The 20,670-nt window shown below is 50.2% G+C and overlaps 1 protein-coding gene across 1 annotated transcript in view; it reads right to left on the bottom strand.

Annotated features, from left to right (window-relative positions):
- Nucleotides 1-421: 421 nt before the first annotated feature.
- TGM3 (transglutaminase 3) overlaps nucleotides 422-20,670 on the bottom strand; it is a 163,842-nt gene continuing 143,593 nt past the window's right edge. Inside the window, exons 12-17 of the mRNA XM_088026639.1 lie at nucleotides 13,489-13,592; nucleotides 10,874-11,119; nucleotides 7,288-7,596; nucleotides 5,051-5,208; nucleotides 945-1,078; nucleotides 422-569 (exon numbers count right to left, since the gene is read on the bottom strand). Coding sequence (XP_087882765.1) covers nucleotides 422-569; nucleotides 945-1,078; nucleotides 5,051-5,208; nucleotides 7,288-7,596; nucleotides 10,874-11,119; nucleotides 13,489-13,592 — 1,099 coding nt within the window. The remainder of the gene's footprint in view (nucleotides 570-944; nucleotides 1,079-5,050; nucleotides 5,209-7,287; nucleotides 7,597-10,873; nucleotides 11,120-13,488; nucleotides 13,593-20,670) is intronic.

Here is a 20,670-nt window from a genome sequence, read left to right on the forward strand (position 1 = left end):
ATTTTGAGTGTAAAGACGTGAGCGCCAACCATCCCCCTCCCCCCATGGTGGCCCGAGGGAGACGTAGGAATGTCCCAGCTGCAGGCTTGGAGTAAGAGTCTGTCTTCTCCCCCATATCCATTCAGAGAGTCGCTGGGTCAGGGGTCGCTCTGTCCTGCAGCGCTGATGGGCTTGAGGGCCGAGCAGGGCCATGGGGCTCCTGGGAATGTGCAAAAGTGAGCAAGTCCCAGGCCAGGGTCGGGCCAGCCCAGCCTGGGAGTGAGGGAGAGGGCGTGTGCCCGAGGCTGGGGGCCCAATCCAGGCTGTCTTGGGGGGCGCTGTGGGTTTCCCAGGCTGGACAGCGTGGGCAGGGGGCTCACTTCACAGGTGAGCCCTGCCTGCTCCGTGTTACCCAAGTTTGTATGGGAGCCCCTCGGGCCCTTCACTCGGCCACGTCGATGGACAGCATGGCCTTGATCGCCGGGAACTTGTTGCAGGAGAAGTCGGCGAGCAACTGTTTGGTGCCACTCCGGGTGGGCAGGATCTCAAAACGCACTCGGGACCGCTCCTTGGGGCGCAGGGTTGGCACGCTGGTGGGGGAGGGCATGGGTCAGTGTTGATGGGGAGGCTCACGGGACCTCAGGCAAGGTGGGCCCTCTATGGCCCTCAAGTCCTGTGCTGGTGAGGTGGCGCCTTCTGGCCGCCTCCCTGGGTCATGGACCCCGCGAGCCCTGGGGCCCCTCAGCAGGGGAGGGAGGGAGTTCCGTGATCTCCCACAGACGCTGAGCCCTGAGCACCAGCCCCAAGCTCTGGTGATCTCAACTTCCTGGGAGTTTGAGTCTGGCAAACCCCCAAACCAAAGGCAAATGTGCAACCCCACATGCAGGTTCTCCCCGGGGCTGTGGGGAGGCCCCCTCAAACCCCCTCCCGCCATCCCCCACTGGCCCCTCAGGCCTGGGACTCACTCGATCCGGAGGCTGCCCAGCAGCAGACCACTGCCCTCCACCATCAGCACGCAGTCTTTCACCGGCTCGTCCAGCGGGTTGGAGAAGAGCATCTGGACGTTCACGGGCTTCCGCACCCGGGCCTGCTCCAGCACCTGCGGGGAGAGGGGTGACCGGGTCGGTGAGAGCCCATCCGGCTGGGCGGGCGACTTGGGGATGGGGAGACATCATGCAGGGGGTTCCTGGGAAACTGCTATCATCTCCATGCTTCGGACGGGACCCCCGGGGCTCAGAGGGAGAGGCGGCACATGGTAGTGGCTGAAAGCACTTTAGCTTCCCCGCCGGGTTCACGGTCGTCCTGGGAAGGGCAGCCCCGCTTCCCAGGACAGCCAAGCTCCATGTGGGCTGCTCAGAGGGCTGGGGACTATTTCATTCTGAACTTAGTGACAGTACTTTCCTTGAGGCTCCTACTCATGGGTCCTGTTCCTCCCCTTCTGGCCTGGAAGTGCCCTCCCCAGGAGGCCTGAGCCTGCTCAGACACCCCCGTCTCCTCAGAGCCTCATGCTCTTCTCCACAGGCCATGGCATTGGGCCCCCACCTCAGCTCAGGCCACTCTCCTCCGATGACATCCCAGTCTATCGCTGTCCTTTGAAACTTCTGGTGCCCAAAGCTTCCCTGTGTGCCCTGTGGGGTCTGGACAGGGCTCCTGCACCCCACTGTCCTTGGTCAGAGGCTGGAGAAGCCTTGGGTTTCCCGTCAGAAAAGCCACCTGGACTGTATGTTTGCCGTCGAAGGGAAAGCTGTGCTTCTGCCAAGAAACAGCCGTGACTGAGCAGGCACGTCATCTCTCTGGGCCTCAACTCCCTCATCTGGTAAAGAGGGCTAATCGTCCTTCCCTGCCTTGCATGGAAGGAACCGAACGAGATCATGGATGCAGAAGAAAACGTCTGGGAAATAGAACCTGGATCGGTGTGGCTGCTGGATTTCTTTTCTCTTTCTTTGAGGGATCATCTGTTGTTAGCGTGGTTTTCCTTTTCTAGCCCCTCATCCACACAGCTACCATTTGGTAGCGATAAAGCTTCAGTTCAGATAAATTCAACAACCAAGGCCTCTCTGGTTCCAGAGCCTTTGCCCTTCTTACTAGGCCCTGGGATATCTACCAGTACTTTGTGCACAGCATGATCTCTACTGTAATTCTTCCCATGGAACTCACTTACGGCTGGGACGTAATGTGCAGCGTGAAGCATAATTTTATGCCATTGGGATACAACATGGCTACATAAACAGTGCCATATTTTTCACATTGATATTCACTTTGAGATTTTCATGTATTTGTTCTTCTTTCCTTATTGTTGCTTACCACCGTGGCCCATTGACCCATATCTGTAAAGGCACCCAAAAGAGAGGATAAGAGCCACCAGAAATCTGTGTCTGATCATCAGTGGTTCATGGGCCAACATGAAGGACATCACCCTTTGGAACAAAGTTCAGATTTCATGGTCTGATTCCAATAGAACATCGTCAATGTCTGCTGTCAATCCGTGCCAGATAAGATCATGGGATTTCACCCAAATTATTATCTTTTCATAGAGATTACCCTCATGAGTTTAAAAATCTGTGCCTTGCTCTGAGTGAGCTATGTGCTGATTCTTTCATCAAGACAAGAATGTGTTGATGCTCTGAAGGCTGAAGTAAAGTTGAGGTTGTGTTAGGAGGAAATTCACACAAAGATGTCCAAAAGAAGAATGATCAGATACCTTTTTTTTAGAGGCGGGGAGAGGGGCAGAGGGTGAGGGAGAGAGAGCATCTTAAGCAGGTTCCACGCCAGCATGGAGCCCAGTCTCACAACCCTGAGATCATGACCTGAGCCGAAATCAAGAGTTGGATGCTTAACCAACTGAGCCACCCAGGCGCCCTCAGATGCCCTTTTTTTTTTTTTTTAAAGATTAAGTAAGAAAGTTCTTGGTGGCACCTTTTCAGCCTGTTTATATTCTGATCTCCTTTCTAAAGATATTATAGACTCTTTAAAGACAGAGTTGACTTGATATGGAAATGCGAAAGATGTAGAGCAAAAGTATTGAATAAAAGATAAAGCTATAAGAATGTTTGAGGATAAAGGAGTATAATGGGGAAAATCTACCTTCCCTTAAACACTCATCATTTTAGCATGGAACGTTTTCCTAACTGAACTGGCTGCTATCTAGGGTCACCTCCCAGCCTCAGGGGGGCATCAGCCCTCGGCTGTCCATCACGTCTGCAGGGATGAGGCACAGTTCTTGGAACTGTCTTAGGAATCAGGAGAGGCTTCAGCATGCAGAGGACAAGCGCAGACTGAAAATGAAGACTCTTGTGGGTGGGGCAGAATGCACAAGGGCTCAGCTCCAGTTCTGGTTATTTTACAAATTTGGATTAGTTTCCAAGATACTGTACCAGGGATGACAGTGATGGGCCCAGAACGGGGTAGTGCCTCCCCTGTTGGAGCCGACCGTCTGGTAGCAGACCGAGACCAAACAAGTACACGAATAAAGGTATGACTTCAACTAGAACAAAGTGAGAGGACAGAAGGCTCTCAAGCGTGTGTAACTGGAGACCATGCCTGATTGGGAGAGGGTGTGGGAGGGGGCACGTAAGGGAAAGGCTTCTCTGAGGACAGGACACCTGCAAGGGAACTATTTTATTATCCCCATAACAGCGTTGGGGCACCTGAGACACAGAGATCAAGGGCTACTCAGTGTGGCTGTTGATTCATGGTGGTGATTCAAGGGCTGAACTCGTGCCCCTCTCTGCTTCCCCCCAAACTGCCTGTCCGGTCACTGGCTCCCCCTCTGAGGTGGGGGACTGATTCCCATTCTGAAGCACAGTCTGGACCAACTGGAACAGCGAAAGAGCTCAGTCCCAGGCCAGCCGCAATGGGAGCGTGTGCCCTTGGTCTCTGCCCTCTGAGGTCAAGAATCCCTGCAGCTAGGGTGCAGCTTAGGGAGAGGTGGGACCAGGGCAGCCACAATTAGCTGGCTTCTCTAGAAATCTGGGGCTTGGAATGCTGGTGGCATTGTGATGGGATGGAAAAGGCAAGCATTGTCTTGGCAGCCAGGGCAGACAGTAGATACAGCAGGTGTGGGTGGACCCGATCATGAGGCTCTCCGTGGGACCCCCCAGGAACATCCATCTCCTCTGCGCATCCATCCTCCCGCCCTTGCCTGCCAGCACCTCACCCCTCAGATCCGTGCTGTCTGCCTCTGGTGGCCTCCGCCCTGGACCGGCGGGAGGAAAAAGGGTGGGTAGGTCCCAGGTAGGCTGGACAGGAAGGGATGGGCTTGGAGTCAGCACAAGTACTGGCCTGGTGCTGAGGAAGGGACAGAGTGGTCCCAGGTGCCTCAGTACACCTGCAAGACCCCCCCCCCCCACACACACACCTGGGCTCCTGGGAAGGACCCTGGGAGCCAAGTCACAGCCAAAAGCAAGCCCTAAAAGCAGAGACAGAGACATCCTCATCCTCAACCACCGTGAAGATGCTGTTGCTGGCTGTGGACACACCCAGACACCTAGAAAGGGCCCTGGGCTGGGAGTCCAAGGGCCTGAGGTCCAGCCCTGGCTCTGGGCAGGGATGACAGTTCTCTTCTCTTCTCTGGGCCTCAGTTTACTCATGTGTGACGTGGCAGGGTATGGGAGCATGAGAGTGGGCTCCTAAGAGTCCACGATTCTGTAACTCTGGCGTCTTGAATGTGGACAGAGGCAAGCGAGTGGTGCTCCATTCTCCACCAACATGGCCAGGGGCTGGGCCTTGGGCTCCCTGCGGGCAGGACCCTCCCCTTGTGACTCTTTGTGATTCCTGAGCCTGGCAGAGCCCAGAACACAGCAGGTGCTCAGAGCTGAGTGCACCAGGGAGCCGAGGAGTCCCTCTAGCTGCTTCTTGGCGGATACCCCCAGTGCATCTGGGACCAGAACCAAAGAAGCCCATGGGCCAATGTGCCTATTTATCACAAGGAACAAGGACGCTGCTCTGAGCAAGAACTCTGGCCAATTCATGTGGCAGAGGCTGGACCTGAGCTAGGCCCAGTTCCCTGCCCCTCTCAACAGGGAAGGAGTTTCCTGGTGGCTCGGGTGTGCACCCCTTCACCCCCCATTACCTCCAGGGTCAGGCTGGGGTTGTCCAGGATGATGTCCCTTTCTACCAACACCTCAGCCTCATCAGACACCTGGCACACAGCTGTGGTCCGGATCATGTTATCTGCCTTCAGGTACTTCTCATACTGAGCATATGTAATCTTCACGGGATGCTGTATTTCTGGAAGGAGAAGCCAGGGAGGGCAGAGTGAGAGGGAGGGGGGGCTGACTTCTGGAACCTTCAGAGCTGAGGTCCAGCCAAGGTGGTGGGGATCTGGCCGGGAAGGTCTGCAGCCCCGGGCTTGACTGAACCCTCCCTGCCTGTTCTGTGGGAAACATGCCTCCGTTCTGTGCAGCCTCCAGAGCAGAGGCTGGGGAGGCCCTGGGCCTCTGACTGGCTGGGCAGCTTCCCAGGAGAATAGGATGGTAGGGACCAAAGCTTCCTCCCGTCCTGGACAATGTCAGAGGGCAGGAAGAATACAGAGGCTTACCGATTGCCTCATGATGACAACAAATAATAACTAGGAAGGGAAGCCGGGGATTGGCTCCATACGTGCTTAGGATCCTCCCAGGCCAACTAATAGTCTGGAATTCTGTTGTGACAACACCCCAAGCCGCCTCCCCCCTCTGGTCCCTCCCGCTTCCCAGTCACCCCCACACACCTGGCAGACGCGGCTTCAGAAGCTTCCCCCCACCCCAACATCATGCTCTTCCTCTTCCTTGTCACTTGAAATTTTCCACGACTCCTCGCTGCCTCAGAAATAAAGGTCAGACCCCTCGATCTGGCCCTGCGTCACTGCAACCTAACTCCCCTCTCCCTTGAAGAAGTCCTTGGTGCTTCCCATCGGTCCTTTGCCAACACAGATATATGGTCACTTCCGTGCTTGGACATGCATGGTTCCCTCACGTGGAAATGCCTTCCCCGGCTTCTGTCCCTTTACTTGGCTCCCCCCAGGCCTCAGGGCCCCTCTCCCTCCTCTGTGGTCTGGGTAACTCCCACCTCTCTCTCTCGGTGGTGATGCTGGGTGGCCTGGGGTGCCCCGGCACCCACAGGGTCATCTGCTCTTTGAGGAGGAAGTAGCCTCTGACATTCCCACTCGAGAAATTAGCCTGGCCTGCCCTGAGTAGGCAGACGAATGTGCTGAATGGATTTTTAAAAAATTTTTTAACCATTTCCCTCATGTGAACTATTTTTGGCCTGCAAAAAATAGCTCTCCCCTTGGGTTTTGAAGGTAGCTAGCAGCCTGGCGGTTGCTTCTGGTGTGGGGAAGATTTCTGCTACAACTCCGCCAGAAGCCAGGTTGCTAGGGATGCTGCCTTCTGACAGGTGTAAAACATCTCAGTTTCCCTACAGACAGAGCTCTTTCAAGATGGGCTGTACAATTAATCAGTTTTTATTTATATGAAGCAAAGAGTCACCCCACCCTTGTTAATCTGCTTTGTAAGGCTCAATTTTTCATAACAGCGTGGAGGATTTTGCCAGTGTGAGCACACCTGCATGCTAATCCTCCCAGAGTGCCAGGCTTTTGCTGCTCCACCTCGCTCCTTTCCCAGCAGCCACGGGTCTCTGTTCCTCCCAAATTCTCAGGCATCATTGCCCTGGGGAATCAGGAGACTCCCCACCTGGCAGCTATGAGGAGACGAACACTGGACAAGGGTGTAAGACCTTGCTGTATGTTGCAGCCCTTCCGGGGTCAAACCTGAAAAGTGATTCATTGTGGGGTGGGGGTGGGGAGTCCCTGGGGCAGGGGTGGCAGAAGTAGAATCTAGAAGATGAGGGGTGGGCCTGGATTTAGCATTAGGAAACCCAGGACCAAGACCCTGCTTTCGCCACTTACTAGCTATGACACTTAATCTCTTAAACAAGTCACCATCTCTCCAAGCCTCAGTTTCTGCCTCTGTAAAAGGTGATACTGAAATCTGCCTTTTTTAGTAGGTCAAACGAGAGAGGATCTAAGGAAGCACCCTGCGTGCTGAGTGAAGTGGTATATACCTCTAAGGGATATCGCAGTGGGGCTATTAACTGCCAAAGCCTCCCTCCTTCCTCCCCCCTGGTGTGGAAGGATTCTGGTCGGCGCCACCCTGATTAGCACTGTTCCCCATGACAACTTTCAAGCCTTCAAAACCCATGGCTTAACCACAGCGATGGTGCGCTGCTCCTCTCTTATCTGAATCCGTTCCAACAGGAACTCTCCAACCCCAAAAGAACATCAGCCATCTTGGATGCGTGGCGTCCCCCACAAACCACGGGATGAGTTACCTTCTTTGGGGTCCAGGGCTATTGTGACGGAGTCTTTCCACACCTCGTGTACCAGCGTGCCGTTGTAGACAATGGTCCAGGCCGTCATGTTCACGGTCACCGTCTTCATGTCGCTTGTCAGGTTTTTGAGCAACAAGGCCATGTTGACTTCTTTGCCCACCTCCAATATGCCAGTGACCTTGAACTTCCCCAAGATGCTGGGCTCCCTTTCCTCTCCTGCCAAGTGTCTCGCAGACGTGGCACTAAAGGACCCGTGGGGTTTAAGTTTCCCCAAGGCCTTTTCAAACACTTGTCTCTCCTGGCTGGAACCTGCATGGTGGGAAAAGAGGGAAGCTTCTCAGGGACGGAGTGGCAGCCTGGGACTCGTTGGCTCTGCAAGGATTCTGATCCAAGCAAGTGTCCCTGCTCTCCGGGTCTCTCCATTTCATCCTCCTTAGTGCGAGGCGCACGGACCAGCTGGTCCGTGCGCTCTCGCTGACAGCTCTGCATGTCCAAACGAGCTGTGGGGAAAACTTTATCAGCACCTGTACGAAGTTACCATATGGCCTGATATTTGGCTCAGGCTAACTAGGTTAGATTTCCTCTTCCTTTTCTTCGTTTTATGTATTTCTTTATTTTTGGAGAAAAGGTCTCTTGGGAGAACAAACAGCTCCTTTAAACACAAGTAAAAAAACTGAGTGGAAAAAAGGTTAGAATGAAATTATAAGCAAAAAAAAAAAAAAAACGAAAACAAAAAAAGGTTATGGTTTAGAATTGGCTTCATTAAAAATTTTTTTTTTTCAAACCACTTTTCCATGTTATTCTGCCTTGTTTCTAAAGGTCCTTCGAGGTCACAGAGTGGAGCTTCTGCCCTTGTCAAAAAAGAACTCCCCACTGTTCGTTTAGTCCCAGTTATGACTGGTTTAAGTTGTCGAGAGACTTTAGGTTTTAAAAACACAAAGGACCGATTTTCTGACTCTGACTCAGATTGTGAGGGCTGTGGAATGTGAGCACGGCCATGGTGTACCCTCAAAGTCATGGCTTTTGGGCACTAAGGTGAGTAACCACTTCCAAGCCTCTGGGCCCATGGTGGCCACATGGTTCACATAAGGCTCCCTGCCTTGACCTGAAGACAGATCTACTATTAAGGAGAAGGTGTGTTGACCTTCCAGGAACATGGGCAGACATACACAGAGAAGAATTACCATGTTTATACCTGCAGACCATACTTAGGGCCCCCATCTTCCCCAACCACCGTGAAGTTTTGAAGACACCAGATGACTTATTATAAGCACTTGAAAACTTAGCGAAGCCTTTCCAGTAAGTTCCATGTAACAACTGGCTGAGACCTCAGAGGCCAACTCATCCAAGCCCATCATGTTAAAAGTAAGGTCCTAACGACAAGAAGCAACTGGTCCAAGCAACTGGTCTAATCTTGGGGTTAGAGGCAGAGAGGGGGCAGCCCCCAGGTGTCTACACCCATAGTCCAAGGTTCCCCGCCCCCCCCCAACATCCTCCTGAAAAGGATGCAGGCAGCCAGATTACCCAAGCTGATAGCTCCTGGTGGGCTGGGTTCTTTTTGGTGCCTTCCCATCCTGCAGCAGAGTTGTAAGTCCACACCCAGGGCTGATGTCTGTGCAGGGAGCTGAGCCTTCTGTGCCCGGGAGAACTCAAAGTGGGCGTGTTTGCACAATGAGGCTCAGAGCCCAGATACCTATATAGGTCACCTGATGGGTTGACTCAAGACTAAGCTTCCTGCTGCTGTTTTCTCCTTTGGTGTTGCCATTGTGCAAATGCTTAGCAACCCACTTTATGAGCTTTTCCTCCCTGGGGCCCTCGCAGACAAGCTGGCATCACTAGGTAAGGAGAACGGGCAACAACAGGCAGGGTGACCAGCTCTGCTGTCATGCAGAGAGAGACTGGGGCATCACCAAGAGTCCTGCCGGAACCACCCCCAACCTGGCCATGGCCTGGCTTAGGAGATTTGCCTGGGACAGACAGAGCCCCTCAATAAGCACAATCAAGGTATATCACTAAGGGAAGGACCCCCACAAGACATCTATCCCAGTAAGCACTGCACTTCAAAAGGCACCTCGGGAGGTCATTATTCCAGTGACGCCGCAGATGTCCGAGTTGATAAGCATCACCACTATTTCAGAAGTCCTCTCTCGGTGCCAGGCCCTGCACTTGGCACTCTCTGTATACCAGCTCATTTAAATCCTACTGAAGACAGGCATTGCTATTGTCATTTTACAGGTGAGGAAGCAAGGGGTCCGAGATCCTAAGACTCCTCCTTGGGGTCTCCTGGTGATCAGTGTAGGACTGGAGTTGACTTCCAGCCCCTGGTTATTTGTTCCCTGGCTCCTACACTTGTTTCTCTATCGCAACAGTGTTGAAAATACTTCTCCTACATCTGTGAGCTTGGGGGGTGGGGCGGGCAGGGGACCCATCTGCTACGTCCCTCATTGCCTCCCCAGAGCTGAGCATGGAGCGGGCACTTGGGTGGGTCTCAGTATGTGTGTATTGACCTAGAGAAGGGCTGTCTGACCCTAGCCATGGGAGGGCCTACAGAGGCAGATTGGGGGCCACGCTGAAGCCACCAATCTCATGACCCTAGGCCCATGCCTCCAAATGTCCACATGTACCACTACCCGGAGGGGTTACCCACCTGGACCTGGAGTCAGACCTCATCTCCTGAGCTCTTTCTCCAGCTTTTCTCTTTCGTGAACTGCAGCTGACACCAACAACCAGCAGTAGTGAGAGCTTTGGGGTTCACTTTAGGGTGTGTTCTGGGTGCCTTTAGGAGAGCACTTTGCTTGGCCCCTCAGAACCTGTGTTGTGTGAGGATCAACCAAAGTGTCTATTTCTAAACACACTAGAAAGAGACATGGGATGCGTTACGGAGTGACTGGCTTGCTAGAGCCAGTGTTCATTCACTTTTGGCTATTTCTACAAATGGACGTCACCTTCATATGTGGAACTTTGTCACTCTGGAGTGTCCCCAGCGAGACAGGCTGCTGACTCTGAGAGCAGCTTCCAAACTAGAGTAGCTAATGTAATTTGCAGAGAGGCAGCTTTGTAGAAAAATGAGCCTTCCCAGTGACTCATGTGGGTGCTTCAGGCTTCTTGGGGAGCCTCTGATGCATGCAAGGCATGGGCCCACCTCTTCAGGGTCTTTGTCCATTTCTTTGTTCAGATAGTATTTCCTGCCTGTCTTTCTTGGAGGCTCAGAGAGCAGGCCGACCGAGAAATTTCTCCTAGAGCCCTGGGCAGTCTCTCATGGGGGCCGTGTTTCTCCCTTTGATGTCCAATCACAGAGCTGTCATCCCAGTTGTGGGAAAGGGACACAGCTGGAGAAGAGCTGGGCTGACAGCTGCTGGGTCCTGTGGCAAAATTCCACTGGCACTGCATCTGCTTGTGACAGTTCTGTCCCCACTGGAAATAGTCTGCAGAGCTGGACGTTAGGTGCCAGGGAGCAGTCCTACCATTCAGGCAGAACGCGCAGAGAACACAGAAGGAGTATGAAGGATTTTCCCTTCTCCACCCTCCAAGCTGTCTTCCCATCATCAAGCCCCGGGTAGCACAGCCCCACCAGTGCCCTCCCTACCTTCTGGATACTTGTACTTCTCCGTGATGTCCATGCGAGAGTTGCTGCCCACCGCCTTGGTGCTGATGTACCTGCCAATGCTGTGAGTGTCCGAGGCATTCTGCTTCTGAGTGTTGTTGTAGACGTCATAGATCCAGGTGATGCGGTCGGCGTTTACCTCCGCAAAGATGAAGGGCATGTCGAAGTCCAGGTTCACATCGCCCTCTCGGACAGCAGCAACAGAAGCGGGGCCGCACTGGAACACCCCTGGTAGTGAGGTACAGAGACTGCGTGCATGCCAAAGCCAGGTGCCACAGCCCACCCCGGCACCTGTCCCCTAGGAGCCACCCCAGCGACACCACTTCCCTGCCTCTCCCCCCAGTACCCCTTCAGCCCCGGCTGCCTGCCCCCCTCATATGGCACTCAGCATGGACCCTCTTGTTATCTTCTGCATGGCACCCCGCACAGAGTGTTCTTCTGCAGAAGACTGGCCCCGTCCTGCCCTCCGCGGGTGCGTGGTGGATGCTGATCCACCACCCTTGGGCTGTCTCCTTTCTTACCTCTTGTGCTCATGGCTGCCTCTTTTCTACCCCTACAAATCATCCTTCCCAATCCCTCATTCCTTATTCCTGGAAGTATTCCCTAAACCCAGCCCATAGGAGTCTTGCTCCTCTGAGCTCCCAAGCCCTGTCTATCACCTTCCTCTTCTAGCACTTGGCACAGGTAGGTCAGATAGATGCATAGACATGTAGACAGATGTATAGATGTAGAAATAGATAGAGTTTCATTCACGAAGTGCCCAGCTGAAAAAAGTAAGGTGCAGCAGAATAGAAAGAAGGGGGTTATTCTGTTTGTGTTTACAAGACAAATAGACAAAAAAGACACATATGGGGCACCTGGGTGGCTCAGTCAGTTAAGCGTCCAACTCTTGATTTTGGTTTAGGTCATGATCTCGGGGTTGTGAGATCAAGCCTCATGTCAGGCTCCGCGCTGAGCATAGAGCCTGCTTGAGATTCTCCCTTCCCCCTCCCCTAAAAACAAAACAAAACAAAACCCCAGAAAAACCCAAAAAACCACATACGTGCACTTTTATATGCCTGGAAGAGTGACTTTCAACCTTTTTTTTTTTGCCATGATCTCTATATTATGGCACATAGATAGTCCTAAGACAAAAGTTTTACAGGACAATACTTGTTCTTATTGTGTCCAGTGCACCCTGAGATTTTTTCTTTTCCTCTAACCCCACTTTCCATGCCATTTCGCTTCGTTTCTTTCTTTTGTTTCTAAAAGATTTATTTTTAAGTAATTTCCACACCCACTGTGGGGCTCAAACTCACAATCCCGAGATCAAGAGTCACACGCTCTATCGACAGAGCCAGTCAGGCACCCCCATTCTACTTCTTTTTTTTTTTTTAAGATTTTATTTATCTGACAGAGAGGGACACAGCGAGAGAGGGAACACGAGCAGGGGGAGTGGGAGAGGGAGAAGCAGGCTTCCCGCTGAGCGGGGAGCCCGATGCGGGACTCGATCCCAGGACCCTGGGATCATGACCTGAGCCGAAGGCAGACCTTAATAACTGAGCCACCCAGGCACCCCTCTACTTCATTTCTTAAAATGTTAGTCACAACTCACTAACTTGATTTTATAACCATTAATGGGTTGCAGTGAAAAGTGTGAAATCCAGAGGCCTGGAAAATATTTGGAAGGTTACCCCCCACCCCAAATCCAGTAATGCTTATTGCTTCTGGTAGAGGGGTGGGGTTAGGGTAGGGAGGTATGACTTAGCTTTTATTGTGAATCTTTTTAGAATGGTTTGAAATTTTTTTAACCATGTGCACATATTACTTTTATAATTAATTTTTTTTTTTAAAGTAGGCCCCTCACCCAGTGTGGAGCCCAACACTGGGCTCGAACTCATGGCCCTGAGATCAAGACCTGAGCTGAAATCAAAAGTTGGACGCCTCACTGACTGAGCCACCTAGGTGCCCCATAATTTTTTTTTTTTTTTAAGTTTGAGAGAAACAATTCAAAATGAAGGTAGCAAACAAGTTACTCCCTGGAGGTCATAAGAGGGGAAAGAAAACTTCCTGGAGTGTCTGGGACCCAAGCTCGGAAGGGAGTGGCCAGAAGTGGGAGCAGAAGCCCTGGGCACAGGGAGAGGGAGGGGGCCAGACTGCACGAAGGAGAGTTTGGTTTGGCAGAAGGATGCCGTGGATGGGACAGAGGTGCCGGGGGTCATGATCAGAGACCTCCAGCCGAGCGGGGGAATTTGGGCTAAATCCCTGGGCAACGGAGACCAGATGGTGTCTGTGCTGGGAGACACAGGCTACCAGAGGCGGTGTGGGGAAATCACTGTTGGCAGATCGCGGTTTCCTTCCCTTGTTGCCTGGCACGTGCCAGGGCCGCCACAGCAGGGACAACAGTCATGTGGGCGCGGGGAAGCCACTCACTTAGATAGCAGCCTGAGCCAGGCAAAATTAGGATGAGAAGTCTACTCTGAAAATATTTTTGGCTTAATTCTGTCGTGACTTCCAGAGATGGAGAGCCGCTGTCCGCTACCGTAAAGAATCGAGAGGCCAGGACAGAGAGTGAAACCCAGAGAAGGGGGTGGTCAGCGGGGCCAGTAGAGGGTTACCTTGGCTCCTCTCCTGGGGGGTGGCGTCCAGAACCTGCCATCCGTTGTACGAGGGGTCCAGGTCAGTCCGCACAAACCAGCCTTCATTCCAGACGTGGAAATTCCTGCAGACAGAACCAGACTGCAGAGCTTGCCCAGGGCCACACAGCCGTAGGTGACAAAATACCACGTCTCTGGCTGAACAGTGCAGCACCCCCCACTCATCATCGAGTGAGGCTACCCTGCCCGAGCTACAGTGCTAAACCTTGCCAAGCTCTGTCTCTCGCAAGTCCTCAAAGCACTATGAAACAGGTACCATTTTTCTGCCGATCTCATAAAAAGGGAAACTGAGGCTCAGAGAAGTTAAGCAGCTTGCGATGGCAGAGTCAAAGTTTGGACCCAGGTAGGCCTAACCCCCAAACCTGGGTCCTTGACCATGACGGTTCTACTGCCTTTCTGAGGAGAAGAACGGCTCCAGGTGAGAGCCGGCAACCAAGCTGGCAAACAAACCCACACGGCTTTCTCATGTGCGTCCTGCTGGGGTACACCTCTGTGTCTCCCATCGACTGAGAATGGATGGAGCTACAGCAAGGAGGACCTGGCTCTGGCTAAGAGCCACCTGCTTCTGGGCTGAGGTGTGGATCGAAGAATGACATACACCAGTCCTAAAATGTTCTTCATCAAAGGCGTCCCCTGGTCTCCCAATCTGCACGTCTCAGTCACATCTCCAGGGATAGCCGATTAGCTGGTCTTAGTCATTCCGTCCTGTGGTTCTGTGCTCTCGATCTGGTCCTCCTTTGCACACCCCGTGCAACTGCATTAGCCCTGGTTCTGGCGGCTTTGATCCAACCAGAAGCTGTGAGTCCGATGTGAACCCAAGTTCCATCCAACGTGAAAACAAATTTTTTTTTATACTCAGGAGGTGGAGAAGATAGTTTAACGCAGAGTACCAACTCAGAAACCATAAAGAAAATGACTGATAAATTTGGCTAGGTGAAAATATTAAACTTGCATATACCAACCAACCAACCAGACTGTAATTCCGTTTCCTCTATGGAAGAGTAAGCTCATAAGAGATGGTCCCTTCTGCAGATAACAATCAACTCCAAAACAAAACAAAACAAAACAAAAAACAAACAAACAAAAACATAAGACAACTACTTGAGAGTGAACAAAACAGAAGGATTTTGGAAAGGAGTCAAAACTTGGAGGAAGGAGCCAGCATGGGGCAAATTGCACTTTTGGTCACTTGGCCCTAAGGACAGGCCACAGTTGGGGTGAGGTGCAGGGCAGTAGAAACTGTAACAGACAACTCACATTTTTCTGACCTGAGGAGCCAAGAAACAGCCCAGGTCAACCGGGGCCACTAGAGCATGAAGGGGAGGCTCTGGAAAGGAAGGAGTCAGAGAAAGAAGATCCCAGATTAGTTCATAAACTCTGCCCGAGTCTCTGAGCGACTCTGACCCATGCACGTATACAGACAAGCAGTCTGGCTGACGATAAAAGAAGCTGAGCTGAGATTTGAGTTGTTGCCGGCTCTCAGTCCGGGTCCACCGCAGGCAGCCTGTTGAAATAAACTAACAGAATCCCGACATACCCAATGCCCAGGATACGGACCCAAATGACTCAATGTACGGAGAACCAGAAAAACGGGATCTATCCTTCAAGGGAAAAGACAACCAACAGGGTAACCTTAAAATAGTCCAGATACTGGAATGATTGAACAAGGTCTTTAGAGCAGCTGTTATAACTAAGCTCAATGAAATAAGGGAAAACAGGGCAACAACAAGTGAAAAGAGAGGAACTCTTAGCAGAGCAAGAGAAAAGATGAAAGAAGAACCAAATGGAAATTTGCAACTGGAAAAAAAAAACACACCCTTATCTTAAATGAAATAATTCAGTGGATGGGCTTAGAATCAAGAGGAGGGAGGAAAAGTTCTGTCAACTTGAAGACAGACCAGGAGAAATTGCCCAAGCTGAAGAAGGAAGAGAAAAATGATTGGAAAAAAATCAATAAAATAGAGAAGATATATATAACATATGTATAGGCAGAGATTTATTGTAATTAATATTATAAAGTACTTACAAGTCAATAAGAACGACACACAAAAGAACAAGTGAAACACACCAGTAAAGGACGGGGGCAGGCAATTTTTATAAGAAATACAAGTGATCACTGACCGCATGAAAATAGTTTTGATCTCACTACCATGAAAAGGAAATTAAAGTGACAAAGAGATACTATTACACTCATAAGATGACAAAGATGAAAGCCCAGGATGATACACAGAATTGTGTGATACTCATTTCCAGGTGCAGGAAAACAAGCACAGTCAGAGCCCACTGGTAGGAGTTGAAACTGGTGTGATATTTAGGGAGGGCCATTTGGCAATGGGTATGAAAAACCTTTAAAAATCTACGTACCCACTGAGCCAGTGATTTCACTTCTAGGCATTTCTCCTATAAAATAATCCACGTGAGTGTACACAGGTATACATGGGAAGATGTTCATGGTAGCATGAACATTTTGTAATGTAAGAGCAAAAATAATGGGGGAAAAATCCACCAACAGGGAAATTGTCAGGAAATTGTGGTACAGCCTTGCAACAGCATCACGGAGCTGTCCAGAAGAAAGAGCAAAATCAATCTAGCACCTACATGGCAGGATGTCTAAAGCATATCAAGTAAGAAATGGTGCAGGGTCCATGATTTTAACCACCAAACGATACTGTCTCTCTAAATTTTTATTTATCGGCATTGAAAGATTTAAGAAATCATAAAATAGACTGTTTAACTTGATCCTATTTGGGTAATTAAAACACAACACACATACATCGAATATGTGTGACTATAAACGGAATGAAATGTCTGGGAGGATCTATCTCAAAATGTTATTTGCATTTTCCTTTGGATAGTTATATTATTAATGACTCTTCTTACTTATTTATTGCTATTATTATTTTAAAAGATTAGAGAGAGCACGCGCATGCACGCGAGTGGGTAGGGGAGGGGCAGAGGAAGAGACTCTTCAAGCAGACTCCCCCTGCTGAGTATGGAGGCCGCTGTGGGTCTTGATCCCAGGACCCCAAGATCACGACCCGAGCTGAAACCAAGAGTTGGATGCTTAACCGACTGCGCCACCCAGGCGCTCCTACTTTTTATTATTTTATAATCAGGAAAGAAGTGTTTTCATTTTGCATGTTTGGAAGAAGCTTCATGTGGGGCCAGATGGGATCTATGTACATGGGGGAGTTGTAAACTCTACAGCTACTGGAGGGTTGGAAGTGCCCCCTAAGTACTTATGGGGTACAACCTGACCCTGCTAGTCCTTCAGGGAACAAGGGGAGATATAAAAAAGTCGGCTCCGAAACAAGGCAGAAGGGGACTAGGCCCTAAGAGGTGAACAGATGATTAAGAATAATACCAACCAACGATATGAATAGAGAAAAAGAATACTCTTATTTACTACTAAAATGAAACACAGGTGATCACAATCTTTCTGGAAGGCAACAGTGACAGCTGTCATAAGCCTTTAAAATGTTCATTCCCTTTAACCCAGGACATACCACTTCTAGGAATCTTTCTTACAGGACTAATGGCAGATGTGTTCAAGATTTGCATATACAAATGCCCATGACTGTGTTATATATAACAGGGAAAAGAAGGGGAATAGGGAATGGTAATAGTCACAGTAGGAAAAGAAATAATGGTTCAACCATACAAGGGAATACGATGCACTTAAAATCTTATTTTTGATGATTATTTAATGACATAGGGAAAATGCTCAAAATATAGCATTTTGGCAAAAACACATGATTTAAAACTGCAAAGTTGGTTTCCAGGTGTGGCAAGAGGTAGGATGCACCTATTATGTACTTTGTCTTGTACCCATGCCTTGTAAAATGTGTAATCACAATTCCATAAACGACAGCAACTGATGGAGAAAAGATTGACTGGAAAACTATCAAATATTAAAAGTATGTGAACAATAGGATTACAGATGATTTTATTCCCTATAGTTGTGAGGGGGGAGGTCATCATAAAAAATTATCGCTAGGCGGGGTGCCTAGGTGGCTCAGTCGGTTAAGCATCGGACTCTTGATTTTGGCTCAGATTTCGGGGTCGTGAGATGGAGCCTGGTGTTGGGGGCTCTCTCTCTCCCTCGCCCTCTGCCCCTCCCCCACAACCCCCACTTGTGCACACTCTCTTTAGAACTATCCCTAGGAAGACCCACAAAATGTCTTTTTGAGTGGGTCTTCATGATCAGTGAGAATTCGCCCAGGAGAAAGCATGGAGTGTGAGAACGTGATCAAGAGACAAGACAGGGACGAGAGCAGTTTCACGTTCATCTAGTTCCTGGCAGAGAACCCTAGGGGAAGGGTGGATTGGTAACAAAATTGGTAAGTAGCTGTGTTTTCATACTTACTTGCAAGGCGGGAATTTAAGACGGAGCAGATAACAGATACTCTTGGTCCCTCCCTCATTTGGAAGCCAGCTTTACTCACAGTTACTTGAGATGCACGTGCTTTTCCAAATGTCCAAGGGCACCATCATGGAAATTCTGGTTGTTTCTGATTGTATGCATGCTCTCTCCCACCTCCCAACCTTGGGCTCTGTTTTGTCTTGAGCGGTTTCAGGAGGCGGAGCTCAACAAAAGGACGCACTGTAGGTATCAGAACTACCTGAGGCATTTACTAAAAGATGTGGATTCCCCTATCTCCCTCCATCTAAGTCAATTCTAATGTAATTTTGGAAGTTTATAAGCCACTGCCCTAAAGACACCATCTGAGTTATGCTTACCTGTGAATTCACGGGGTCAGGAGGCCCTGTCTAGAAAGTGACCTCTAAACTCCTACCCCTTCCACTGGCAAACTATTTGTCCTTCCAAATGCAGCCCAAGATACTGCCTCCTCCAAAAAGTCTTTTCCTGCTGGAAGAGTGCCAACCATATGTTTGTGCTATCTCAGAATCTTGCACATAACTCAGTTATTTCACTTTTTCTACTCCATAATTGCCTGTCTTCTTATGCAGCTGTGAGCTCCTCTGGCCTAGTTCCTGCATCTCCCCCACCCTTGGTGCCCAGTGCCCAGGGCAGGGTCTAGCACACGGTACATACTTAATCATGTTTTCTGGAGCCCGACCCACTCTTGGAGCTGGCTTCCTTGCTGCAGGTCTGAGCGAGGTATACTGGGGCGGCTAAGTACTAGTGGGGGCTGGTTGCCATGGAGAGATTGCATCAGGAGCCAGGAGCACCCGCTGGGGTGTGGTTGCCAACAGCTCTTCCCCAGAACTAACCAACTCCACCTCTCTGTGACAGGGCAGGGCAATCTCCACGTGCCTGCTAGGACTATAGAAAGTCTACAAGTAGTCAGCTCTGTGACTCTAGAAATCGGGGAATCAAGTGAAACGAATTAAGTAAAAAACAAGCCAGGGACGCCTGGATGGCTCGGTCGTTAAGCGTCTGCCTTCGGCTCGGGTCATGATCCCGGGGTCCTGGGATCGAGCCCCGCATCGGGCTCCTTGCTCCGCCGGAAGCCCGTTTCTCCCTCTCCCACTCTCCCTGCTTGTGTTCCCTCTCTCGCTGTGTCTCTCCCTGTCAAATAAATAAATAAAATCTTAAAAAAAAAAAAAAAGAAAAAAACAAGCCAGAAATGTCAAGGTAAAGATAACCGTGGTCCTACTGTTCCAAATCATTTTGCCTACTGCTTAGTGACTGATCAAGGTCCCAGAGTCCTCCTTTACAGTGACTCAGAAGGGAACCGTGGAGAAGCAGCATCCCAAACTAAGGTCCCCGCCCACACCCCAAAGCAACCTGATTCTCAAGAAGCGAACACTCCAGAGGCTTGTGCCTCTTAAGCCAAACCACTGGCATGAGCCGAATGGTTAAGAAGAAAATGTGCTCCAGGGGATGCAGTGAATGTGATTTAAGGAAAGGAGATCTAGAAGAAATTGCTGAGGTCCCCTGATCTAGTCCTTCATTTTACAGATGGGAAACCGAGGCACAAAAAAGTTAAGAAACTTATATAAAGTCATACACTTATTAGAGAGCCAAAATATCTCTCTAATTTCTCTCCGGGGCTTCGTTTTCTAAATTCATGAAATCAACAGGTCCCTCCCCAAGTCCTAAGGTTGTCTGACTTGGGAGAGTCCTGTTGGCAAGACTCTGCATTTTACCCCTAGCTTGGACACGAATTCACAGTTTGACTTTGGTAAGTCATTTCTCCTCACTGAGCCTGTGAGGTAGCGTTTAGTTTTACAGAGAAGTGACATCTGCTGCCGAGGTGTGAACCAAAGAGCCCAGCTTCTCCATCTGCACGGGCTGGACAGCACCCAACCTCACCACAGCTCTGGTTGGTGTCCAGCCAACCAGGAAAATCTCAAGGTGAGCAATGTTCGGTTGCTCAAGGTAACATTAATCAGGAGTAATAACAAGGTTCTCTGGCATCTCTCTGGTGCTTTATAGTTTACAAAACTGCCTGGGTTCAAATCCCATCTCCACCATTTGCTGGCTGTGTGCCCTTGGGTGAGTGACTCTGGGCATCAATTTCCTCAAGTGTAAAATGGGATGATGATAATAGTGCCTACCTCATTGTTTCTGAAGAGTAAGTGCCTGGTACACAGCAATTGCTCAGCAAACTATTTGCTCCTGCCGTTATTATCAAGAACTTTCAGAGGCTTACTCTCACTTGATCCCTACTTTCTATTACTTTAGGCAAATCTGGGCAAGCTTCTAAAAGCTTCCAACATGTGCAACACACAGAGATTCAGATCGAAGTGTTTCTGTCCAAACCCAAATTGTCCTTTAATAATAGGCTGGGGAAGTCACTCCAGGCAGAGAGTGACTCGTGGTTTATCTCCGCCTGGGTGGGATCTATGCAGAAGGGTCTCTATCGGTCCCCTGGGAAGGGTAGCTCTCATACAAAGAGGAGGGTGGGGATCAAAAAAATTAAAGCCAGTAAGAGACTGAAGTGAACACCTAATTCTGGGCCAACCCTTATATTTCCCTGAGGAGAAACTTGGAACCAGAAAGATGAGGTGGCTTACACAAGCCCTGGAGCAAGATGGTGGTGGGGCTGGAACCAGGACTCAGGGCTCCCTGTCCTCATTCCATCCAGTGCTGGTTCTCCAGCTGCAGCTGGTAGGCAGCAGCTTGGGGAGGGACCACTGGTTGCCACTGATTTCACCAGAAAGCCTGGTGGCGGG

The sequence above is a fragment of the Eumetopias jubatus genome, unplaced genomic scaffold (genome assembly GCF_037043125.1).
Source record: "Eumetopias jubatus isolate StellerSeaLion01/CBP00866 unplaced genomic scaffold, mEumJub1_p1.0 scaffold_9, whole genome shotgun sequence".
Taxonomy (NCBI): domain Eukaryota; kingdom Metazoa; phylum Chordata; class Mammalia; order Carnivora; family Otariidae; genus Eumetopias; species Eumetopias jubatus.